The sequence below is a fragment of the Garra rufa genome, chromosome 14 (genome assembly GCF_049309525.1).
Source record: "Garra rufa chromosome 14, GarRuf1.0, whole genome shotgun sequence".
Lineage (NCBI taxonomy): Eukaryota > Metazoa > Chordata > Actinopteri > Cypriniformes > Cyprinidae > Garra > Garra rufa.
In genome coordinates, this window is record NC_133374.1 from 10,993,332 (window position 1) to 11,019,234 (window position 25,903).

At 36.0% G+C, this 25,903-nt stretch overlaps 1 protein-coding gene across 1 annotated transcript in view; it reads right to left on the bottom strand.

The window, feature by feature from the left end:
* col4a3 (collagen, type IV, alpha 3) overlaps positions 1 to 22,154 on the bottom strand; it is a 37,816-nt gene extending 15,662 nt beyond the window's left edge. Inside the window, exons 1-15 of the mRNA XM_073818202.1 lie at positions 21,851 to 22,154; positions 10,481 to 10,537; positions 6,777 to 6,866; positions 6,347 to 6,391; positions 6,205 to 6,249; positions 4,848 to 4,910; positions 4,703 to 4,756; positions 4,295 to 4,321; positions 4,102 to 4,176; positions 3,914 to 3,976; positions 3,796 to 3,831; positions 2,290 to 2,337; positions 2,054 to 2,128; positions 1,878 to 1,922; positions 1,691 to 1,753 (exon numbers count right to left, since the gene is read on the bottom strand). Of these exons, the coding sequence (XP_073674303.1) occupies positions 1,691 to 1,753; positions 1,878 to 1,922; positions 2,054 to 2,128; positions 2,290 to 2,337; positions 3,796 to 3,831; positions 3,914 to 3,976; positions 4,102 to 4,176; positions 4,295 to 4,321; positions 4,703 to 4,756; positions 4,848 to 4,910; positions 6,205 to 6,249; positions 6,347 to 6,391; positions 6,777 to 6,866; positions 10,481 to 10,537; positions 21,851 to 21,931 (867 nt within the window). The 5' untranslated portion in view covers positions 21,932 to 22,154. The remainder of the gene's footprint in view (positions 1 to 1,690; positions 1,754 to 1,877; positions 1,923 to 2,053; positions 2,129 to 2,289; positions 2,338 to 3,795; positions 3,832 to 3,913; positions 3,977 to 4,101; positions 4,177 to 4,294; positions 4,322 to 4,702; positions 4,757 to 4,847; positions 4,911 to 6,204; positions 6,250 to 6,346; positions 6,392 to 6,776; positions 6,867 to 10,480; positions 10,538 to 21,850) is intronic.
* Positions 22,155 to 25,903: the final 3,749 nt, after the last annotated feature.

A 25,903-nucleotide genomic window follows, 5' to 3' on the forward strand; every position in this document is an offset into this window, starting at 1 on the left:
TCAGGACTCTGGCTGGGCCACTGCAAAACGTTAATGTTTTGTCTGCTAACCATTTCTTCAGCACTTTTGCTGTGTGTTTTGGGTCGTTGTCGTGCTGAAATGTCCACTGGTGCCCAAGGCCAAGTTTCTCTGCAGACTGCCTGATGTTGTTGTTGAGAATTTTGATGTATTGCTCCTTTTTTTGGTGCTGTTTACTGTGATTAGGTTCCCTGGTCCACCGGCTAAAAAACAGCCCAAAACATTAGGTTCCCACCACCATGTTTGACAGTGGGGATGGTGTTCTTAGGGTTGGACTAAAAACAGCTGTTCCCAATAAATCAGGGAAATTAGGATGCTTTAGAACAGCTTGGACTATTTGGAATGGTATAGAACTTTGGATTTTCCCACTGTGACAGTTGCAAAGGGTACGAATATATTTGGACATGCTACTTTTTGTTCAAATGTAAATAAAAGCTGAGAAATATTTTTTTCCACAATGATGCCTCTTGTACATCTTTTGGGAGAAGCCTGTGTCATTTACGGTCAAAAACTTGCTGGTTGAATAAAAGTAACTTTAAGCGAGAATTTGCCAGGGGTATGAATAACTTCGGGCTTGACTGTATGTATATATATATATATATATATATATATATATATATATATATATATATATATAACAAGTAAAAGTATATAAGTATATAAAACAAGTAAAAATATTTGCAAACAATCCTTCCAATAATGACTATTAAGGATAATTTTTATTTCATTTTCTAAAAAAAGGAAAAAAAAATCCAAACAAATGCAAGCGAAACTACTTGCCAAATAAATAAAAGGATAAACCTTGCAGTGTGATATTTTGGTATGTGATTAATTGGTATGAAGGAGTTTCTCTTTAAAATCTTGTTTTATGTCAAACATTTAAACTTAATATCATTATATTACATATGTCCCCATGAAATCAAAATGTAAGTTTTTTGGCTTTTAGTATGAATATGTTAGCCTTAGGGTTATCTATAAGCTTATGTGCTCCAAAACAATGACAAAAATAAGCATTCAAAACTTAAAGTCTCTCGTTTCCACCAATAAGGATCAACAATTTTGATGACATCACCCTGCACTTCAGCTTCTCAATAAACTTTCTGTCCAATCAAATGCTTTCTAGAATCCGAAGCGTCCCGCCCCCTACACTAACTGTTCAAGCTGCAGCTGAAATCGGTCACTTATTCACATACAGTAGTTAGTATTTTTTGGTACAGTGAATGGCACATAGTGCACTATATAGGAGATAGGGAATGATTCAGACACTGTAAATATGGTTTTCATTGGGGTGAAAGAAGTCTGGTTTTGCGTAAACCGCTGCAGTCTGCTCCGATCCAGAGAAACGATCATGTGTGAATTGGCGCAGATCACAAAACGTATCGGACCCATTTGAATTCTACACAAAATGTTTTTTTTAAAGCAATATAGAGGAGATTGTGGCTGTCAAATGCCACTTCACTGAGCTCAATGGCTCTGGCCCAAGCTGTGATATAAACAATTGTTATCAGCTATTTAAAAAAGAGCTGGGCTGCTGGATATGTCCCGCCCTGTCTTCCTGGTTCAGTTAAAATGACGTTAACACAGAATAACGCTGCATGTTATAAAGCACTTCCTTCAGTTGACCTTTAAGTAAAAATTGGCAGAGTATGAGAACGTTTATTTAGTTATTTACCGGACCCCCAGGCTCCCCGATTTGCCCTGGCTGCCCCTTAGGACCAGGACGACCACGAAAACCCTGTAGAACACAGCAGTTGGACTTTGTGAGTGATTGCACATCATTTAAAGCAATCTCAATTAAACATTTTAAACAACAACAAAAAACTTTTATTATTATTTTTTTTTTAAGTTTGTTTACTTACAGTCGGGCCAAGACATCCAAGGTCTCCAGGATCCCCAGTGTCACCCTTGAAATCAGAAAGAGGGTGAATTTTCACAAAACTCAAATGCATTCATTTGGATTACAGTGTACAACAGGATATATTGGCCACAAATACATAAAAATTACCAAAAAATAGTGTGTGGAACCGTGTGTTACCTTAGGCTCTATTGGTCCTGATACAAATAACTTTGTGCCTCTTTCTCCTGGTATACCAGGTGGTCCCGTCACCCCCTACAGCAGATCCCCGGTAATGCATTTAAGAGTTCATAAAATCACATCAAAGACCATTATTAAAAACTAAAATCAAGTGGATTACTTTGCACATGCATTTACTGTAGGTGACAAACATGTTTGTAAGAAGAAGCAAAATCCTAGTTGTTGATAATACTGACCTTTTGACCTATGGGTCCTGGTATTCCCATGCTTCGACCCTCTATACCCTAGATGTAACAAAAAAAGGTTAGATTCACATATAGACTACCATTCAAAAGTTTGGGATCAGTAAGCTTTCCAATGTTTTTAAAAAAGTAGTCTACTTTCAAAACAAAAATTTACAGATAATGTACTCACCCCCTTGTCATCCAAGATGTTCATGTATTTCTTTCTTCAGTCGTAAAGAAATGGTGTTTTTTGAGGAAAACATTACAGGATTTCTCTCCATATAATGGACTTCTATGGTGCCCCCGAGTTCGAACTTCTAAAATGCAGTTTAAATGCGGCTTCAAAGGGCTCTAAATGATCCCAGCCAAGGAAGAAGGGTCTTATCTAGCGAAACAATAGGTTATTTTCTAAAAACATTTACAACTTATATACTTTTTAATCTCAAATGCTTGTCTTGCCAAGCTAGAGAAGATGAGCATTTGAGGTTAAAAAGTATATAAATTGTAATTTTCTTCAGAAAATAACGCATCGTTTTGCTAGATAAGACCCTTCTTTACTCGGCTGTGATCGTTTAGAGCCCTTTGAAGCTGCATTTTGGAAGTTCAAACTCGGGGGCACCATAGAAGTCCATTATAGAGAGAAATCCTGTAATGTTTTACTCAAAAAACATAATTTCCTTATGACTGAAGAAGACATGAACATCTTGGATGACAAGGGGGTGAGTACATTATCTGTAAATTTTTGTTCTAAGAAGTGAACTACTCCTTTAAAGAGGTCTCTTATGCTCATCAAGATTGCAATTATTTAAAATGTCATTTATTCCTGTGATGCAAAGCTGAATTTTCAGCAACATTACTCTTCATTGTCACATGATCCTTCAGAGATCTAAGACTAATATGCTGATTTATTATCAATGTTGAAAACAGTTTATGAATAATTTTTTTTTATTAATTTAAATGTTTAAAAGAATAGCATTTATTCAAAATAGAAATCTTTTCTAACAATAGAAGTCTTTACTATCACTTTATATCATATTAACAGTATTCATTTCCTTAAAAAAAGCAAAAAAAATACTTAGTGTATATTGTTACAAAAAAATTCTATTTTAAATAAATGCTGTTCTTTTTAGCTTTTTATTAATAACAGAATAAAAAATTATTAAGCAACAACTGTTTCCAACATTGATAATAAATCAGCATATTAGAATGTTTTCTGAAGGATCAAGTGACACTGAAGACTGGAGTAATGATGCTGAAAATTTGAAAATTCGTCAAATTTGCTTTGTATCACAGGAATAAATTATATTTTAAAGTACATTAAAATAGAAAAACAGTATTTTAAATTGCAATAATATTTCACAATAATACTGTTTTTTTGTACTTTTGATCAAATTAATGCAGCCTTGATGAGCATAAAAGACTTAAACAAAACATAAAAATCTTACTGATCCCAAACTTTTGAACTGTAGTGTACATTATACTGACATGACATGTTACCACTGGCTAATCAGAACAAACCTTCTCTCCTTGCGTTCCAGGCATGCCTTGTATTCCCTAAAAGCGTTCAACAGTTAAATCAAAATGATAATAACATAAAAATATAAAAATAACATAAAATATAAAAACATTGACTTACTTGTGACCCTCTAGGCCCCTCTGGTCCAACTGGTCCTGATAACCCTGGCAATCCCGGAGGCCCCTGTAGATCCACAACCAATTAGAAAACTAAGTCAAATATATAACAAAATACATCATATAAGCCATAAAGTGCTTGTCCCAATATAAAACCTGCATTAAATGTATTCTTGTAATGAATTCTCTTACCTTATCTCCATCTCTGCCTGGAAAACCACGACGTCCTTTCACTTGTTCAGGGGGTGGGAAGTAATAGCTATCTCCCTAAAAAATAACAATTATTTACAGCCATAATATTATCATTGACGTGAGAGCATTTTTTTTACGTAAGTAAGCTTGTTAACACTTCTTAAAGGACTGAAGTTGATCAAATAAAAGACACCTTCTGTCCTTGGGTTCCTGGCCTTCCCTGAAAACAATAAAACATGTTGATGTTTAAACTGACAGCTTAAATCAGAATAAGGCTCACATCCAAACTCACTCCTGAAGAAACAAGAGCATTCAACACCCACATGTTTAACCTTTAATAAAAGAAAATATGAATATATAACATCTATAGCATGTTAGTGATCATTCCATGGCACTTTATGACAGGTTCATACATACAGCTGTTTGTTTCTATCACTTATGTTGAGGTTTTAATATGTTCTTATGTGTCATGTGTCATGTTGTACATTACATGTTTAGTTTTAAACATACAAATCAACTTATTTTCATATTGATAGCACTGTATATATGTATATATATATATATAATTCACTATATATGATTACTCATATTTAGAATTCACCTGCCACCCAGGAGCTCCCATCCGCCCTATTAAGCCTGGGGGACCAGGCTCACCCTGAAAAAAAAAAGGTCAGTGATGACAGTGAGCTTTTAACATTAACTTAAACAATTAATTACAATTTATTAACACATAATGCTTGCATTACCTTTGTTCCATTGCATCCTGGGAGACCATGAGGCCCCCTTGGCCCCTCTTTCCCAGGGAAACCCTACAAGAGGAAAACATGATGTTAACAAGAGCATCTCTAAATGGGTTATTTTTTATTTCTTAAATGTGTCTGTATAGTTTTTATTAAAGGATTAGTTCCCTTCCAGAATAAAAATGTCATCCAAGATGTTCACATCTTTTTTCAGTCAAAAAGAAATTAAGGTTTTTGAGGAAAACATTTCAGGACCATAGTGGACTTCAATTGCAGTTTCAATGTAGCTTCAAATGGCTCTACATGATCCCACCCGAGGAATAAAGGTCTTACCTAGCAAAACGTTTTGTCATTTTCTAAAAAGAAAAAAATTAAAACTTACATTTAAAAACTTACACTTAACCACAAATGCTAATTACCCATGAGTGACATACACTCTTTAAAATAAAAAGGTGCTTCACAATGCCATAGAAGAACCTTTTTTGTCTAAATGATTCCATAAAGAACCTTTAACATCTGAAAAAACTTTCTGTTTCACAAAAGAAGGTTCTTCAGATTATAAAAAGGTAAGAAAGAGATGGTTCTTTAAAGAACCTTTGACTAAATGGTTCTTTGTGGAACCAAAAATGGTTCTTCTATAGCATCGCTTGAAGAGCCCTTTAAAGCACCTTTATTTTTAAGTGTGTAGGCAGAAGTACCGACCCAGTGTTTACAAAGCGAACGTGCACAGAAAGTCAAACAGCCTTTACACATAAAGGTATAACAACGATGTCGGACGATTTTGAAGTTAGAGGAGAAAATGAGATGTGATTTTCGCCCTACCCTACCATTTTGAACCGAAGTACACAGATGAAGATCTAACTCTGCGTGACTTTTCCAGTGTGATTATTACGCAACGTTTGAAGACGCATCTCAGAGCTAGTCGAAAAACATGCATTTGTGGTAGAAAATGACCCATCGTTTTGCTAGATAAAACCCTTATTTCTTGGCTAGGATTGTGTAGAGCCCTTTGAAGCCGCAATTTGGACCTTCAACCCATTGGCCACCATTTAAGTCCACTATATGGAGAAAAATCCTGGAATGTTTTCATCAAAAACCTTCATTTCTTTTCGACTGAAGAAAGAAAGACATGAACATCTTGGACGACATGGGGGTGAGTAAATTACAAGGAATGTTTAAGTTTTGAGTTTTTAGCTTAGTTATTTTAATAATTCAATCTAAATGAAAATGAGAAATGTTTTTTGAGAAATTAGTTTTTTGTTAATGGTTTTACATTTTAGTTTTAGTAATAATCCCGATACACACCAATGCAAGTTATTAAACAAAATAACAAAAATATTCTCTAAAATATGTGCAAACTTACCGGTAGTCCTGGTGGGCCAGGGTATCCTGGTGTCCCTGAAAGTCCCTTATTAAGAGAATAAGAACGACAGACAGATTGGCTAGACTTCAGTTATACTGCAACTGTCAGAGGAAATATATTAACACACTCACACACTCCGTACCCTAGAACCTTTAGGTCCAGGTAGGCCTGGATATCCAATATTTCCCTGTGTAAAAAAAAAAAACAGATATAGACTTATCAACATTAATCAATGCTCTAATTAAGAGTCTAAACAACACATAATTTGTATATTGGTTGTTGAATGTCAAAACAAAGAATATGTTTTGACATGTGTTACAAAAACTCAAATTCTAAAGGGTCCTCATTCGGAAGTTCAAGTAAAAAAAATGATGCCTTAATACATTTGTCTGTAAACCCAGTGAACAAGTCATAGGTGAATGTGGCAAAGAATGAAAAGTTCATTAAGGTGTTAGCAATGGAGAGGAAATACCGTGGAAACTCTACAGTGTTCTTCTAAGAGCATATGTAAAATGTATAATATATTGTATTTACATATTTTCAAACTGTAAAGCAGCCAAGTGTTAACATACTTCGTCACCACGAATTCCAGGAGGGCCTTCTTTTCCTCGATGCCCCTGAACTCCCACTGCACCAGGAGAGCCAGGGATCCCCATATCACCCTGAGAGAAAGACATATAAACACTGAATACTTACGAATTACTACGAGAGTATGTTAATTTATCAGCTACATTGGTTTATCAGCAATATTAGTAACTTTAATGACTAAGTTGCATGATTATTGCAGGTAAACTGTGTAAAAGATGGTTTACAGTCTGGACTAGTTGATGCTAGTTGCTCAAAATCAAAGCTTGTCTGCAGATGGAGTTGACAGATTTCAGAAAATCACATAGTTAATGACAGACACAGACTTATCAGCTTTAGGCTATGATTCCATCCAGTCTGATAATATCAAATGTAGCTGATATTTTGAACTGATTTTAGAGCTCATGTTGCTTTCATTTATGTTTCATTTGAAAGAAGTTGTATTAATAACAGTTGTCACTCTATGTTTCTCAATAATGTCTTAAAGGAGTAGTTCACTTTCCGAACAAAAATTTACAGATAATGTACTTACCCCCTTTGTCATCCAAGATGTTCATGTCTTTCTTTCTTCAGTCGTAAAGAAATGGTGCTTTTTGAGGAAAATATTTCAGGATTTCTCTCCATAGTATGGACTTCTATGGTGCCCTCGAGTTTGAACTTCCAAAATGCAGTTTAAATGCAGCTTCAAAGGGCTCTAAATGATCCCAGCCGAGGAAGAAGTGTCTTATCTAGTGAAACGACTGGTTATTTTCTAAAAACATTTACAACTTATGTACTTTTTAATCTCAAACGCTCGTCTTGCTGAGCTAGACAAGACAAGCATTTGAGGTTAAAAAGTATATAAATTGTCTCTCTTTTTTTTTTTTTTTTTTTTTTTTAGAAAATAACCCATCGTTTTGCTAGATAAGACCCTTCTTTCCTCGGCTGGGATCGTTTAGAGCCCTTTAAAGCTGCATTTTGGAAGTTCAAACTCAGGGGCACCATAGAAGTCAATTTTATGGAGCGAAATCCTGAAATATTTTACTCAAAAAACATAATTTCCTTACAACTGAAGAAAGAAAGACATGAACATCTTGGATGACAAGGGGGTGAGTACATTATCTGTAAATTTTTGTTCTGAAAGTAAGCTACTCCTTTAACGAGATGATATTTTATGTTTTACGAGTAGTTTTTATTTGTGACTTTTCCTAAAAAATTAAGAATGGATAATCAAGTAAACCTTGCCTCAGTCCAGTATGAGATCATGTGGAAATATCTCTAACAATACACAAATTATTCTTTAGTTTATTTATACCAGTAAAGATTTCACAGCAAAAAGAGGACATCCTTAAAAGTATACTATAAGGCCATTTGATTATGTTTAGAGGCCTTTAATTTTGTGCATCAAATATAATACAATACACTTTTAATATTAAAGGTGCTTCACGATGCCATAGAAGAACTTTTTTTGTTTAAATGATTCCATGATGTACCTTTAACATCTGAAGAACCTTTCTGTTTCACAAAAGGTTCTTTATTTGAAAGAAGGTTCTTGACTAAGAACCTTTGACTGAATGGTTCTTTGTGGAACAAAAAATGGTTCCTCTATGGCATCGCTTTGAACCCTTTAAAGCACCTTTATTTTTAAGAGTGTAAGCTTGGGATGGGATGAAACATGGTGGAATATTTTCATATCAGGCAAGCGGAGAAAACTTCATCAAAGCTCAACTGTTTGAACTTTGACACAGATTTTCAAGATTACTTCCAAATGATTATCAGCAACAACACAGAGAACCAGAAAACATTTAAAGAGGAAGGCCTGCAAAATAGCTCCATGGACTTGTACAGCAGCTTTTATTGGAATGAACATACCATGACAGGTATGCCAAACACATGTGTATAGAGAGAAATAGAACACAGACTCATACACACAGGTGGACACACAGAGAGGAGCAGATGCGTGACTTATATTGCTGATAAGTGTTCTGTAGCTTTGGGCATCAATAGTGTAGCTAGGGATCCGGTGATAGTGTGATACAGACACCTGGGTGGCCACTACATCTATCATGTCATCTAGAAATAATCATAAGACCACCCACCATCACAAAATGTTTTTTTCTCTCAATTTTGGACCTGGTGACCCAAGCTTTGAGACAACCAATAACAGATATTTTGTGTTGTGTAACAAGGGAATATGCAAATGTATAGAAGTTGTAATTCAAAAATGGTGGTACATGAGTTTGTTTCGTTATCCAACAGGTTTGGAGAAATTTAGGATTGCATCACTTGCTCAGCAATGGATTCTCTGCAGTGAATGGGTGCCGTCAGAATGAGAGTCTAAACAGCTGATAAAAACATCACAATAATCCACAAGTAATTCTCTACAAGTGAAAAACTGCATGTTTGTAAGAAACAAATACAAAATACAAGTACAAATAGCAATCTTTTGTTAAAAATATTTTTTCTCCAGTGAAAATGTCATCTAGTTTGAATCAGGAGAGAAATGTGCACAAATCAAGCACTGTTTACAAGTGAAACCAGTTATAAATCGTTCTAAACAAATATGTTGGTGGATTTTGATTTGAAAGGACAACAGGGGATAAACTTTTTTGCAACTTTTTGCTTCACAGGGCATGAATTGATAAACTGGAGTCGTGTGGATTACTTGTGGATTATTGTGATGTTTTTATCAGCTGTTTGGACTCTCGTTCTGACGGCACCCATTCACTGCAGAGGAGCCATTGCTGAGCAAGTGATGTAATCCTAAATTTCTCCAAACCAGTGTTGGGGAAAGTTACTTTTAAAAGTAATGCATTACAATATTGAGTTACTCCCTAAAAAAGTAACTAATTAAGTTACTTAGTTACTTTTTATGGAAAGTAATGCATGCCGTTACTTTTGCGTTACTTTTTAAATCTTGGCAGGGCTTGCTTGTTTGTTTTAATACAAAAAGTTCTATTTTTGGCAAATGTAAAAGCCTTTTAGAGGATTTATTGTGATGTTTTTATCAGCTGTTTGGACTCTCGTTCTGACGGCACCCATTCACTGCAGAGGAGCCATTGCTGAGCAAGTGATGTAATCCTAAATTTCTCCAAACCAGTGTTGGGGAAAGTTACTTTTAAAAGTAAGGCATTACAATATTGAGTTACTCCCTAAAAAAGTAACTAATTAAGTTACCTAGTTACTTTTTATGGAAAGTAATGCATGACGTTACTTTTGCATTACTTTTTAAATCTGGGCAGGGCTTGCTTGTTTGTTTTAATACAAAAAGTTCTATTTTTGGCAAATGTAAAAGCCTTTTAGAGGATTTATTGTGATGTTTTTATCAGCTGTTTGGACTCTCGTTCTGACGGCACCCATTCACTGCAGAGGAGCCATTGGTGAGCAAGTGAGTTAATGCTAAATTTCTCCAAATCTGTTCTAAAGATGAAACAAACTCATTATCTTCATCTTGGATGGCCATAATGATTTATATTTAACTAGCTGGTTTGAAACAATGTGTATCACTCCACTATTATGTGGCAAATATAAAAAATTCTGTACCACAAATGTTCACCAGAAGAGGGCAGCATTTACATTTAATATAAATCTGAATGTCACTGCATGTTTAACTTCAGGAACTAGATATTTTCACAATGACATTGGCAGTCACAAAAGTGTTTGTGTGGATATGATCGCATGTATGTTTATATATGTCTGCAACTTATATTACCTTTTGTCCTTTCAGTCCTTGACAGTGGCACCCTGATTTCTCATTGCAAACACACCCCTGTGAAGAAAACACAAGCAAAATAACACCATGACTACATGAATGCATTTACAGATACAGAAGCAAAAAATATTAAATAATTATAATCCTTTGTGGTTTTGTACCATCTTATTATTAGGTTTTTACGTTAACTGACTGTAGGCACGAGATGCGCCCAAGCAGACACCCATAATTGAAATGAAATCACCTAATCAAGAAATGCATAAAAGCCATGGCTTAAAGGAATGCTTGGAGTTTGACTGGCTCTCTGCATGAACATGCATTGTTACGGATGAACAGCAAAATTAAAAGATATGACAGCGACAAGCATGGGTTCATGGGCTCACATCTCATTATTTGAGGTCAAAAGGTTCACATAGTACGTCTTTGCACGTTAAGGTGGATGATAGCAAAGTTATGCTTCCTTTGACAACAACAGAGGTTGATAAATGTGCACTATTATGTCTCATGAGTTGACTTTTAACAAAACAGATTTAGGGTTTTTTCTATATGACAGTCACATCTAAACTGCTTTTTTACTATGTAATCATCATTTAATTTTTAAAGTTTGCAAATATCTTTAATATACACTACCATTCAAAAATTTGGAATTGTAAAAACATGTAAATAAATAATGTTTTTTTAAAAAGTCTCTTATGCTTATTTAAAATCACCATTTTCTATTGTAATATTTCTAAAAAAGTAATTTATTCTTGTAATGGCAAAACAGAATTACAGTCATTAGTTTCACTTGATCCTTAAGAAATGATTCCAAAACTTTTAAAACAGATTACAATAGACACAGTTTTTTTAAATTGCAATAAAACAGTTGAAGTCAAAATTTTGCAGAATCTGCAAAATGTTAAATATTTTACCAAAATAAGAAGCATAAATGCATGTTTTTTTTTAATTTAGTACTGACCTGAATAAGATATTTTACATAAAAGACGTTTACATATAGTAAAAAATAGTTGAATTTATAAAAATGACCATGTCCAAAAGTTTACATAGACTTGATTTTTAATACTGTGTTGTTACCTGAATGATCTTTTAAGTGAAAATCATTCATGAGTCCCTTGTTTGTCCTAAACAGTTAAACTGTCCACTGTACTTTAGAAAAGATTTTAGGTCCCACAGATTCGTTGGTATTTTTGTGTATTTTTTTGTGTATTTGAACCCTTTCCAACAATGACTCTATGATTTTAAGATCATCTTTTTACACTGAGGACAAAGGAGGGAATCATATGCAAGGTTCAAACACTCACTGATGCTTTAGAAGGAAACACAATGCATTAAGATCCAGGGGTGTCAACTTTTGAATAAAATGAAAAAGTGTAAAACAAATTTTATTTTGCCTAAATATTTCTTTTTTTTTTTTTTTTCAATTTAGTACTACCTTTCAGGAGTTACTTACATGCTCAATAGACAAAATAAGAAAAATGCACCCAGATTAAAATTCAAATTCAAAAAGTTTTCAAAAAGTTCTTAATGCATACGAGTCCCTCAGTGGTCCTCAGTGTGAAAAGATGGATCTCAAAATCATACAATCATTGTTGGAAAGGGTTCAAATACACAAAAATACTGGAAAACCAAAGAAACTGTGGGACCTGAAAGTTTTTTCTGAGGAAAAGCAGGCAGTTTAACTGTTCAAGATAAACAGCTATCACTAAACAAAAAAACACCTGTGGATCATCCAGGTAACAACACAGTAAGAATCAAGTGTATGTAAGCTTTTTTTTTTATAAATTCAACTATTAATTTCTCTTGTGGACTATATGTTTTATCCCTGTCCTAGACTTTCAATCTTAAATTATAAAAATCCATCATAAAATTTCCAGTGCCTTTCTTTTTGTTTTCAAAGACAGAATTGTCCTGTAATGCATGTATCTCCCCTGTTGGACATTTTTAGTGCATAAATTTGGTGAGAGTGTACTGTATAAAGTGTTTGAAGAATTTCTTTTTTAGTAATCCACAGGACCAGACTCTTGTTTGATATCAAGGGGTAGACCTGTATATCTCACGTACACGTGAACACACTAAGACAAAACACGTCTCCTGATGATCTCAGATCATTGAGACCATTGTCACTGTGGCAGCCCTTGTTTCGCTGTAACTGAATCTATCTGTCTGGAAGTTCTGATAAATGGAACATACCGTGATCAGATTGGCTGTGATAGACAGTCTGTTTGGGTTTGGGTTGTTTGGGTTTTACCGTGCATGTAACACTGACAAAAAAGACAGAGACATACACCCACGCAACAATACGCACACATTAACGTGCCTATAGGAGGAAAGCGCTGTAAACAGGGATGCGGGACTTTAATGGAGCACTTCAGGAATGTTTAACAATTTGGAATCCTTTTCAGTTTAGTTTTACATGTGATGTGCAATTACATATGATTTATATGTGTTTTGTGTGTTTGAGTGCATGCATAGGCCCGTATGAACCCGATCTGTAGATCTGTAGTCACTGTGCTGTGAAACTTATCAACCTTATGAACCAGATGCCATTGTGCAGATACCATCACAACAGACCACAATCAGATACATACCTGCATTTGCCTGAAGAAAGAGAGAAAGATGGAGATGAAGGTGGACAGAAGAAAAAGTGGGAGAACAGAAAAACGTTGAATCCATTTCTGTTACTGTTCTTCGGAAAAGTGCCATTACTAACAGTATGCAAATTATGCAGTGACATTTCTAAAGTTGTCTGTTTAATTGGGATGCAATGTTAACTTATTCTGTGAGCGAAAGTGTCCAATCTTGTGTACTGCACTGTAAAAATATCTTCAAAGTTGTAAATAAAAGATTGCAGTATATTTTACAAGAAAATACCTAAGGGATAGTTCACCCAAAAATTTAGAGATAATGTACTCAACCCCTGTCATCCAAGATGTTCATGTCTTAAGGATATTGTGTTTTTTGAGTAAAACATTTCAGGATTTCTCTCCTTATAATGGACTTCTATGGTTCCCCCCAAGTTTAAACTTCCAAAATGCAGCTTTAAAGGGCTCCAAATGATCCCAGCTGAGAAAGAAGGGTCTTATCTAGCAAAACGATGGGTTAATTTCTTTAAAAAAAAAATACAATTTATAGACTTTTTAACCTCAAATGCTCGTCTTGTCTAGCTCGGCAAGACAAGTGTTTGAGATTAAAAAGTATATAAGTTGTAAATGCTTTTAGAAAATAACCGATTGTTTCGCTAGATAAGACCCTTCTTCCTCAGCTGGGATCATTTACAGCTCTTTGAAGCTGCATTTTGGAAGTTCAAACTCGGGGGCACCATAGAAGTCCATTATATAGAGAGAAATCCTGAAAGACATCTTGGATGACAAGGCGGTGAGTACATTATCTGTACATTTTTGTTCTGAAAGTGAACTACTCCTTTAAGTACTCACCCTCATTCCGTTCCAAACCCGAAAGACCTTCATTCATCTTTGAAACACAAATTAAGATATTTTTGAGGAAATCCGAGAGCTTTCTGACCCTGCATAGACAGCAAGGCAATGTATGCGCAAGCAAAGACTGACACGGAAGAGAAGAACCTGTTGAATAAAGTCATTATTTTTGTTTTCTTTGGGCACAGAAAGTATTCTCATAGCTTCATAAAATTACGGTTGAACCACTGATATCACAGGGACTATTTTAACGATGTCCTCACTATCTTTCTGGGCCTTGAACATGTTGCAAGGACAGAAAGCTCTCACATTTCATCACCTTGTGAAGAGGAACAAGGGTCTTACGGGTTTGGAACTACATAAGGGTGAGTAATTAATGACAGGATTTTTATTTTTGGGTAAACTCTTTAAGATCCAGTTTAACTAAAAATCTGACTTTACAGTCAAAACCTGCATCCTTTGAGATCTTTGCAAAAATCATGTCTATGATTGTTGATACTCCTTGTCTGAATCGTCATCGATATAACACAAATAAACTGCTTTTGTCTTTCTACTATTGCACATTTTTACCCAGATGCTGGTGTACCATTTCAGCAATCCATACAAAAAAGTTCTGGTGGTACCATGATACAGTGATGCTATCAGTTGGTTTTCCCAATGCACTTTGATATGCATGGTGTTATTTGGATGCCTTGGTAATTCTATGGCAAATTTGCCAGAACCATGAGTGAATATTTCAATCATTCAGAATAGTATATATTAAAATATCATGCATTAGGAGTCCATGTGATGCCATCACTGTAATTCTCGGACCATAGTCCTGTAATGAATGCTGTACGATTTTTAAAAAGTATTGTATTTTGTTGTAAGTAAAATCCAAGCCTATAAACCCAAACTGCAATAAATAAAACAACTATCACTTTTAACAACGTTTGTTGCCTATCTGGACTCATAATCAAGATAAGATGATAAGAACATATGACATGACACAGATGATTTTAATACACACAGAGGCACGTGTAATGAAATATGTGGCCTACTGAGAGATCTGAGTCCTGATGTACATGTGCTGGGGGCTTCAAGAAGCTTCAAAGGGCCCTGTAGAATGAGTTTATTTGTGCACGCAGATGCACTGCCTCTATGCAGGTGTGCTCAGGTCCAGTCACGTTCTGACAGGTAAACACTGAGCACACACACCAACATACTCAAAATATTTGTACAAAGCATGTCTGGCATTATAAAGCCATTTGTTGATAATTTGTAAAAATCATTTTCTGTGTCAAAAGGCAAGGCCAAAAATCCTCATTGTCACGCTGATGACAATGAGACAAGAAGAGACTGAATGAGAAGAGAAAATAACTTGGAATGACAAAAAAAAGTGTGAAGTATGAGCACAGCAAACCACTGTTTTAAAATAGCTGAACCAAGCCCAGACTAAGAGCAGCGCAGTGATGAATAGGAAATATTCATAAACACCCTCTTAGTCTCTCAAAACACAAAGACAGGCTCAGGCTGACTCCATACAGACACTGTGAGGGTTGTGTGTCAGTATGCATAAGATCTGGCATCTATCTGATACCTGTCTGAAATAATCAAGCTAATGTTCGTCTGCTCGTGAAGGGCCTGTAGTCATCATCCAGATGTCTTCTCGTATCAACAGAGAATTAGTAAAACTCATGGGCTGACTGGCAGTAACACTAGTGTATTAACATGCCCTTGGAAGCTGACTGACAGTAATACAAAAACAATTACACCAAACACAACACAATGGAAACCCGTCAGGAAATGCTGTCAGGATACATACCAGATGTAAATTGAGACAAGAGTCACTGAATGTGTCTTAGCGACAGGCGTTCTACAGGATTTCCCCGATTAACATAGAATGAGAAACACTACCTTTCAAAAGCTTGGTGTCAATAAGACTTTTGTTTTAAGAAATTAATGTTTTTATTCAGTAATGATGCATTAAATTAATTAAAAGTGACAATAAAGATGTAACAACCTATTTCAATTTCACATAAATGCTGGTCTTCTGAGTTTGTGAATCATCAAAGAATCTTGAAAAAGAAGTATCACGGTTTCCACAAAAATATTAAGCAGCAAAATGATTTTAATACTGATCATAATAAGAAATATTACTTGTGCAGCAAATCAGCATATTAAGTTGCAGTCACTGCTGTTTCGCGAACTTTCCCAGGTGAAATCCGGGAGTTCGGGAGTGAGAGAGGAAAAAATCCCACTCATATTTCACTCATCTTCATGTGATTTACTCAGGCCAACTGAAAGTCCTTTTTTTGCTGAAATTTTGCTAATGTGGCCACATTTTTAGAATGAGTTCTACAGGACCATGTGAAACTGAAGTAATGGCTGCTAAAAATTACACTTTGCATCACAGGAATAAACTACATGAGTACGTTTGATGACAAACTTTAAAGCTTGCTTAAACGCCAGGCCAGAAATTTAGAAAATGTTTTAATACAATAGATACATTTAATACACATACATGAAGTAGTTTTAAAATTTTAATTCTGAATGTTTTGAAGGCAATGAAGTCTATCACAAACAGATAGATAGATAGATAGATAGATAGATAGATAGATAGATAGATAGATAGATAGATAGATGATTTAACAGATTGTTAGCAAAATTAGCACATTGCTAACATGCTGTTAGCATGATTTAACACATTGCTAGCATGTTGCTAGCATGATTAGCACATTGCTAGCATGATTAGCACATTGCTAGCATGATTTAACCTGTTACTAGCATAGATATATATACATAGATACCGCATTGGACCGCTCCAAGCACGTAGATGCGTCCGCCATATTGGAACGGTCCACTTGACGTCATTCACCATACTGTAGGTTCGCAGACCAACGGCTGTGCAGGACTGTGGCTTTTCGAATTTTCAGTGATTACTATTAGATCTATGGGTGAGTGACGTCAAGTAGACTGCAGTGAAATGGCGGATGGCTTACGTATAACGGCCCATAGAAACAGTCGCTAATGAGGCATCTATGTATATATATCTATGGTTACTAGCATGATTTAGCATATTGTTAACATGCTGTTTGCATGATTTACCACAATTTAACATTGCTACCATGTTGAAAACGTTCAAAAACAGATATAGATGATTTAGCATGTTGTTAGCATAATTTAACATGTTGCTAGCATGATTAGCACATTGCTAATCATTGAAATGTTAACATGATTAAAATGTTACTAGCATGTTGCTAATATGATTAACACATTGCTAGAATGTAACGTTAATAACATGATTTAACATGGTACTAGCATGATTAGCACATTACTAATATGATTTAGCCTGTTGTTAGTATGATTTGCATGTTGCTAGCATGATTTACCATTGCTACCATGTTGAAAACATGGTTTAGCATGAATTAGCATACCTTGAAGTAGTTTCAAAGTTTAAAATTTGAATGTTTTTGAAGGCAATAGTCTATCAAAAACAGATAGATAGATAGATAGACAGACATGTTGCTAGCATAATTTAACAAGTTGCTAGCATGATTAGCACACTGCTAGCTTGGTTATCACATTGCTAATTGCTAATATTTGACATGTTGTTAACATGATTAAAATGTTACTAGCATGTTGCTGATATGATTAACATGTTGCTAGCATGATAACATGCTTTAACATGCTGATAGCATGATTTAGCATATTGTTGACGTGATGTCAGTTTGCATGATTTAACATGTTAGCATGATTTAAGACATTGTTAACATGTTGTAAACATGGTTTAGCATGCTGTAGCATGATTTAACATATTGCTTTAATACTATTATGTTTGCTAGCATGTTTTAAGGTGTTCATAGCTAAAACAAGTTGATTTAGCAAACAAAAAAAAGCTAAAATTGGCTGATTAAAAAAAATGGCTACAACCAGCAGATTTAGCAAAAACCGCTAAATCCAACCAATTTAACAAAATAAGATAAACCCAGCTAAACCTAGCTGATTTAGAAAAAAAAGTCTGGTTGTCTAGTCTTAACTGGTTTGAACTTGGTCTCTGGTTTGACCAGCTAAGACCAGCCAAAAAGTGGCCAAAACCACTTCAAAACCAGCCTGGGAAACCAGCCAAAGGAGTTTAAAAGTTTTCACCTCCTCAATGAAAGACTATGGGACTTTAGGTGGTTTTCATAGTCTGCTTTTTCGAAAACCTAAAGCCGAATCAATTAGAAAAGAGATAGCAACTAACTTTAGAAAAGTCTGAAAGTCTGACCTAAGTTTGGTGGTTGTAGCTTTAAAGCTCTAGGAGGAGATAATGAGAAATACATTATGGCTCAGAAGAAGAAGCTTAAATAGCAGATCAGTAAGTTGGCTTTTTCTTTACATTTTGAAATCTATTAAACAGATAACAATTATTATAAACTGCAATAATATTTCACAATATTTGTACTGTATTTTTGATCAAATAAATGCAACCTTGCGAGAATACGAGATTTTTAAAAACATGGAAAAAATCAGACCCCAAGCTTTTAAAAGTGTATAGTATCAGTATAGAGGTTTATGATTGGTGGTTGCTAGTTAGTTCTGGGTGGTTGCTAGATTCCTACAGGCTAAAGTCAAAAGACACCACTTTCCAAGTTTCCAAGCTTCCTCCTTCAAGTCTACAGGATGTCACCTGTTTCATTTTGCACCAGGCAAAATTGTTTGGAAAACTGTCTGATCAACAGCATCTTCCCAACATCCATCGAACACACACATCACTACTAGTCTGACTTCCTGCAGCTTGGAATGGCTGAGCTCAGTCAGGCCTTCTGATTGGTCAAACACGCAGAAAGATAAACGCGGCGGGGTTCATACTGCATCTGTAAATCCCCCAGTGGGCGACGATGGGTCCTACTGGCTTTATATGAATAGAGGAACTCTGAATCAACAGGCAGGCTCGACAAAGGGTTGAATCCAGGGACTAAAAACACACAGGTCACAGTCTGGATATAGGATTAAGTTTTAGCAGTGGAGAAGAGACGAGAGGAGAGAAGACACAAGCTTCTTGTGTTTCCCTCTGCTGCTCTTTCTCTCCTCCATGATATCTTCACCCTCAGGGCTGATGCAGAGGTTATTGACTTCATAACATTCCTGGCATTTCCCGGTTTATTCCCTGCATTTCCATACCACCACAAAAAAACATCTCGGACTTTCTCTGTATTACTTTGAACGTACAATAAACATGTTGCTAGCTGGGATCATGTTTTGACAAACTCTCCTGCGAGACAACATAATTGACACAACATGGAAATCCCAAATCATGTGGCCTAAATCTCACAGTACAAATAACAGGCTTAACTAAAAACTCTCACCTTCACTACACGAATATAATCAAAATTAAAGCTTATTCTTCAAATTTGGCATATCTGTGGTTCATCAGAGATGTAGAAGACAGGCAGAGGGCGTGAGAGAGAGATAGAGGTGTGTACGAGACCTGTGTCTGGATAATGGACAGCAAAGACAAGACAGAGCTTGCATGAACAGATGTCTGCCTCTGGTAATGAAATAGAGATGGTTCACCTAGAATAATACTGACCCCACACTTGTGAGACAAAGAAAAAAAGATGAAAACAACAATAGAGGACAAAGCTTAATATTAATACCGGTGTGTGCAGAAAAGCAGAGAAAAACTGGGAAATGCATGGGGGTGAAAATAGCGTATATATACTGTACAGTGCCTTGCAAAAGTATTCATACCCCTTCATTTTTTGGTTTTGTTATGTTGCTGCCTTATGGTAAAATGTTTTAAATTACTTTTTCTCCACATCAATCTACACTCCATGCACCATAATGACAAAGCAAAAACAGAATTGTCACAATACATTTATTAAAACTAAAAAAAACTAAAATAAGTATCATGCATAAGTATTCATACCCTTAACTCAGCACTTAGTTAAAGCACCTTTACAGCCTCAAGACTTTTTGGGCATATGCGGTAAGATTTGCATCAGGCATCAACAATTGGCATCTGCCATTCTTCATCTCACCTCTTCACCTCTCTAGCTCTGTCAGCTTGGATGGGATCATTTTTAGGTTTCTCCAGGCTCAGGCTGGGCCACTCAAGGACATTCACAGAGTTGTTTATTAGCCACTCTTGCTGTGTGGTTAGGTTCATTGTCCTGTCGGAATGTGAACATTCTCAGGCTCTCTCAATTTTTGGTGCATTGAGCTTTTCTTCTACTCTGACAAGCCACTGAAAAACAGCCCCACAGCATGAGACTGCTATCAGCACACTTTAATTTTTGGATGGTACTCTACAGGTGATGAGCAGTGCCTGGTTTCCTTCAAACATGATGCTTGGAATTGAAGTTCATTAGACCACAGAATCTTGTTTCTCACAGTCTGAGGGTCCTTCAGGTGTTTTTTTTTTTTTTTTTTTTTTTTTTTTGCAAATTCCAAGTGTATTTTCATGTGAGGAGAGGATTGAATCTTGCCACACCACCATAAAGCCCAGATCAGTGAAATGTTTCAGTTATGTTTGTCCTTCTGTAAGTTTCTCCCATCTGCATATATGATCATGGAACTCAACTAGAATGACCATCAGGTTCTTGGTCATCAGTCTAGCCAAGGTCCTTCTCCATCAATTGCTCAAATTTGGCCAGGAGGCCAGCTCTAGGAAGAGTCATGGTTGTTTCAAAGGGTACATGCATCTGTGAACCTTCAGTGCAGCAGATTTTTTCTTATTTTTGAACTCTTCTCCAGATGTGTGGCTTGATGCAATCCTGTCATTGAGCTCTACCTCAGGGCTTGGTTTTTGCTCTGATATGCATTTTTAACTGTTAGACCTTTTGTTAAGACGTGTGTGCCTTTCCAAATCATACCCATTCAGTTGAACTGTCCCAGATAAGGGTATGAATACTTATGCAATGGAATCATTTAAGTTTTTTATTTTTAATAAATTTGCAAATACGTTAAATACCTGTTTTTTTGCTTTGCCATTATGTGTGTAGATTGATGTGGGAATAAAGTAACTTAAAGCAGTTTAACATTAGGCAGCAAAATAACAAAATGTAAAAAAATAAATAAATAAGGGGTATGAATACTAAAATAGCTACATGTATAGTGAAAGTTGTATGTGAATATTAAAATATTAAAAATTATTCGTTTGCACTTTGCAGTATAATGCTGAGAATACCTTTACAACCAAGATATCATACTATCAGATGATACACCTTGGTACATGTTTGCCCAAAAATGAGGTAACTAGGAAAATATACCTGGCAAGTAAAGCCCTTGATAGCATATTGTCGTGTAATACACTATCACTTAAATTAATCTGTGAATTTGGAGGTTTGACATCCCCATTGAGCGCCCCTACTGGAGTCAAAAGGTACAATCAAGTTTTATGAATTTCAAGGGAATTTCTTTCTGTCCCAGGCATAATCTGTTCATGTTCGTCTCTTTCATCTAAATTGTCTTTTGGCGCACGTATCTAACTCCGGCTAATCTAAAAGACATTTCTAAAGAAAGCGTTTGTCATATAATTAAGATAAATACACGTTTAATTAAATGATAAACAATAACGGCAGTGATATTTACGTACAGGCTGATATGATTCACAACGAAAAGCGTCCGAGCAGCCTACTGTTGCTATGGTTACTATCCCACCCAAACGCGAATGTTTATTTAGTGGTCTAACTAACTTTTGCGGTACTAAAATATTTGAAAGCCTATATACTTAAATTTAATACACAGTCTCCCACATAACTCAAAAAACACGTTTACTATATTATATTTTTATTAGGCTACAATGTTCTGACATGCTATCCTTATTGTCACAGACTTCTAAAACGAATAGGCTAATTAAAATCTAGAGCTAGTTAAGTTACGAATGAAATATAAATTACTTCGTCGCTATTCGTATTCAAAAATACGAGTATTAAATGTTTTAGGACACATAGTCGTTTATTAGACTCACCCCTTTAGTTTGAGCCGGAGTAAGAAGTCCCAGCAACAGCATCCCCAAAAGTGTCGCTCGCAATATTAGGCAGGAATCCATTTTCTCATCTATACTGGACAATTGCCACCGGTCCAATCCACATCTATCACAAGTTACTCAGGCGTCCTAAAAGGAACAGCAAGATCTCCAAATCTACCTCCGGTGCCACCTGCAGCACTGATGACCATCTCAGAAATAAAACATAAACTTGTACTTAAACTGATCCAAACTTTTTTGGGTTGTCAATGAATCCTTAAGAATATGTCAGCGGGGGTCCGCGAGAAAAGTGTGTTTGTCATAGGCTATTCTGCAGTGAGCTACCTGCGTTTCATTTTTGGACATGACGTCATGCCGTAGGGGCCACTGGATCACGCCTGACGACTCTTATGCGCGTTTCTGTTAAAGTTTTCGGAGTGCACCTTCTCTATATGGTATTGTATTTTACGCGTTAATGTAAAGCCACGGTGACGCAGGAAACAACTGGAGCAGGTGAGGGCTTTAACTTCGTTTTTGTTTGCTCGTTGCTTTTGGGTTTTTGAGTAAAGGTCTTACATGTGTGAATGTCGTGTTTTTGTGTAATGCGCGTCTTCAAGAATAGAAACCGACGAGTCAAATAGCTTATTGTCAGTAGCGTATGGTCAAATGTAATAACCACGGATTGTAGCAGTTAGAAATTAAATATAGATGTGAAACCACTGTATGCATACCTGACCAATACCTCCTGTGACAGAATTTGTACGTCTCTGAGTGAAAATATAAGATTTATGAGCAGAAATTGTTGTCTGTAATAGTTCGTGAATGTTAGATGACAAAGCTGAATGAGAAGATTCTTAGGTTTCATTTGATATATAACATCCACAGAAGCTTGTCAGCTGCATTTCTGAATAGAAGTATCATGGCTGAGAATTTTTTAAGCAGACCGTTTTCTTGTACTTTAACTAGTTCCAGAAAGATTGCTTAAAATGGGACAGTACATGTGCCACAAGTACATAGTTTATTTACTATTATGCATTCAGATGCATAGCGTTTTCTATATGTTTCCCTGAATGATTAAATGTGAGTGAGTGACTTTGGATGGCATAATAATAATTATTCTGAACAAGTACCACAATAAATTCAGATACATAGTAGGTTTCTATAGATAGTGGGATAGAATGTAACAACCGCACTCTTTGTACTTGACGTTATTTACAGTTTTGAGATCAGCTGTAGTTTTCAAAACAAATTTAGTTCATTGCAGACAAATATGAAAACATTATATAGGTCATTACGATAACTGTTTGTTGTTAATAATAACATTGTTGATTTTAATGTCATAGTATGTCCTGGATATGCACTTGTCTGTCATGCAGTCTAGTTTCTGTGGCCGTTGTCAGTGTCAGTGAGTTTGCTTTAAAAGTTTTTGACGGTCTTGACTTGTGTATCATTAAAAAGAAGCCATCCGGAAAGATCAACTTTGTCCCAGCTCCGTCTATTGTATTGATTTAGCCGGCCTCTTTCTTTCTCACTCCCACTTCTCACATCACCACCTCTATCGTATTGTCAGCTACTTGGAAATATTGTCTATAACATCTAAATATATATCTATCTGCCTTTACCTAATTGTCAGTTACAGCGTTATTTATCCATATATTCGTGCAGTGATTTACCCATCTATGCATGTTTTGATTTTTCCCTCAGGTCATAGCTACATCACTGACCCCATTCTGAGGCAGTGGATATATATATCAACTGGTAGCACATGCCTTGAGTGGCGACTGAGATGACACGCCCCCACTTTTCAGAATGAGAATCCGAATCCGAATCAGAATGAGCTTTATTGCCAGGTATGTTTACACATATGAGGAATTTGTTGTAGTGACATAAGCTGGACAGTGCAACAGAATGACCGTGACAAGACAGTGACAATGTGCATAACAGCAAAGACACAAAATACTAAATAAACAACTTTTGTTGTGTGTTCCAAGTTTATTGTCAAGTGTTCATGAGATGGATTGCCTGAGGGAAGAAACAGTTCAAAGAGGGAGTGTGCTGGATGTGACAGATCTAGAGTGATTTTGCTAGACCTTTCGCTTACTCTGGATAAGTACAGATATTGAAGAGTAGGAAGGGTTGTACCAATGATGTACTCAGCTGTTCAGACTATCCAACGTAGTCTTCTGAGGTCAGAATTGGTAGCTGAGCTGAACCAGATGGTAATTGAAGTGCAGAGGACGGATTCGATGATGGCAGAGTAGAACTGTTTCAGCAGCTTCCTCAGTTGGCGGAGGAAGTACAGCCTCTTCTGAATTTGAACGTCTCTGAGTGAAAATATGAAAGATTTATGGGCGGCAGCAATTTTGAGGTAATTAAGCAGAGGCTTCCTCAAAAATTGATGTCTGCAGCAGTTTGTAAATGTTAGATGACAGAGCTGAATGAGAAGATTCTTAGGTTTCATTTGATATACACTCTTGAAAATAAAGGTGCTTCACAATGCCATAGAAGAACCTTTTTTGTTTAAATGGTTCCTTTAAGAACCTTTAACATCTGAAGAACCTTTCTGTTTCACAAAAGAAGGTTCTTCAGATTATAAAAAGGTAAGAAGAGATGGTTCTTTAAAGAACCTTTAACTGAATGGTTCGTTGTGGAACCAAAAATGGTTCTTCTATGGCATCGCTGTGAAGAACCTTTTAAAGCACCTTTATTTTTAAGAGTGTATAACATCCACACAAGCTTGTCAGCTACATGTCTGAAGTATCATGGCTAAACAGATTTTTTTTAAGCAGAACTTTTTCGTGTACTTTAACTAGTTCCACAAAGATTGCTCAAAATGGAACAGTACATTTTTTTAAACAATTTTTGTTGTGTGTTCCAAGTTTATTGTCAAGTGTTCATGAGATGGATTGCCTGAGGGAAGAAACTGTTCCTGTGTTTGGCCTTTCTGGTGCTCAGTGCTTTGTAGCGTCAACCAGATGGCAACAGTTTGAAAAGGGATTGTGCTGGATGTAGGGTGACCACCTGCTAATAAGCCCAAGGGGGGACAAGGGGTATGTTTCTGAGGGACAATGTGGGACACTGCCTGACGCGGCGGTGCCCTCAACCCATGGGCAGACTCACTGATAGTGGTTTACCCATTTCTAGCACATACCACCTTAAATGGTATATTAATAATGCCGTATTCCCCTAAACATGTGTAATTGCTGATGTATGCTCATGAATAGGCCAAACAATGTGTATTTTTTTCTAAATAAAGATTCATAATATTTTGAACAATCAATGAATTGACAGATGCACTTCCACTTACGATTTACTTTAGCTATTGAATTTTATTTATTTTTCATTACAATTTATTCACTTTACATAAATTAGAATAAAAAATTATAGGATTAACAGGAATTGTAGTTGCTCAACACCACAAAAAAAAGTCTTAACTCACAATTCCCCTCCATGTCCGATTGAGAAGGACGTTTTGCAAAGGTGACAAAAAGTTGCTGCACATGAAATATACCGTGGATAACATTAAAAACATGTTTTCTATTAGGTTACACATTGATTATTTATCACTTAAACCCCCCTTTTCTGCCTGTGTTTGTCGCGCATATCCGCCATGTTTGTAGTTTTTTTTTTATCACTTTTTATGCATGTTTGTAGTTCTAACCGAATCCTCATTCACCGCGCAATGTGTTGTAGCAGTTAGAGAGTGCGCACTGCGCATTGATCCGCACTTCGAATTCTGAAGTTAAAGGTCCACTGAAGTGCCTTGAAACACGCAGCTGTATTCTATGTGGTGACGTACTTTTAACTGAAACAAAAACATATCGCCCAGCCCCGCCCACTAATGTTGAATAGCCAATAGCGTTCCATTTATATCTGCCTCGGCAAGAGCCGTTGAGCTCGGTAAAGCCGCATTTGTAGCTTATGACAGCCACAGACTAATAAATCACCCACATGTTCAATATGAAACTCTTGCTAAAACGAAATAGTGATCATAATCATGCTGAGGCTGTGTAGTTTAGTACATGCCGATCGCACATATGATCTGCTCCGTGTATT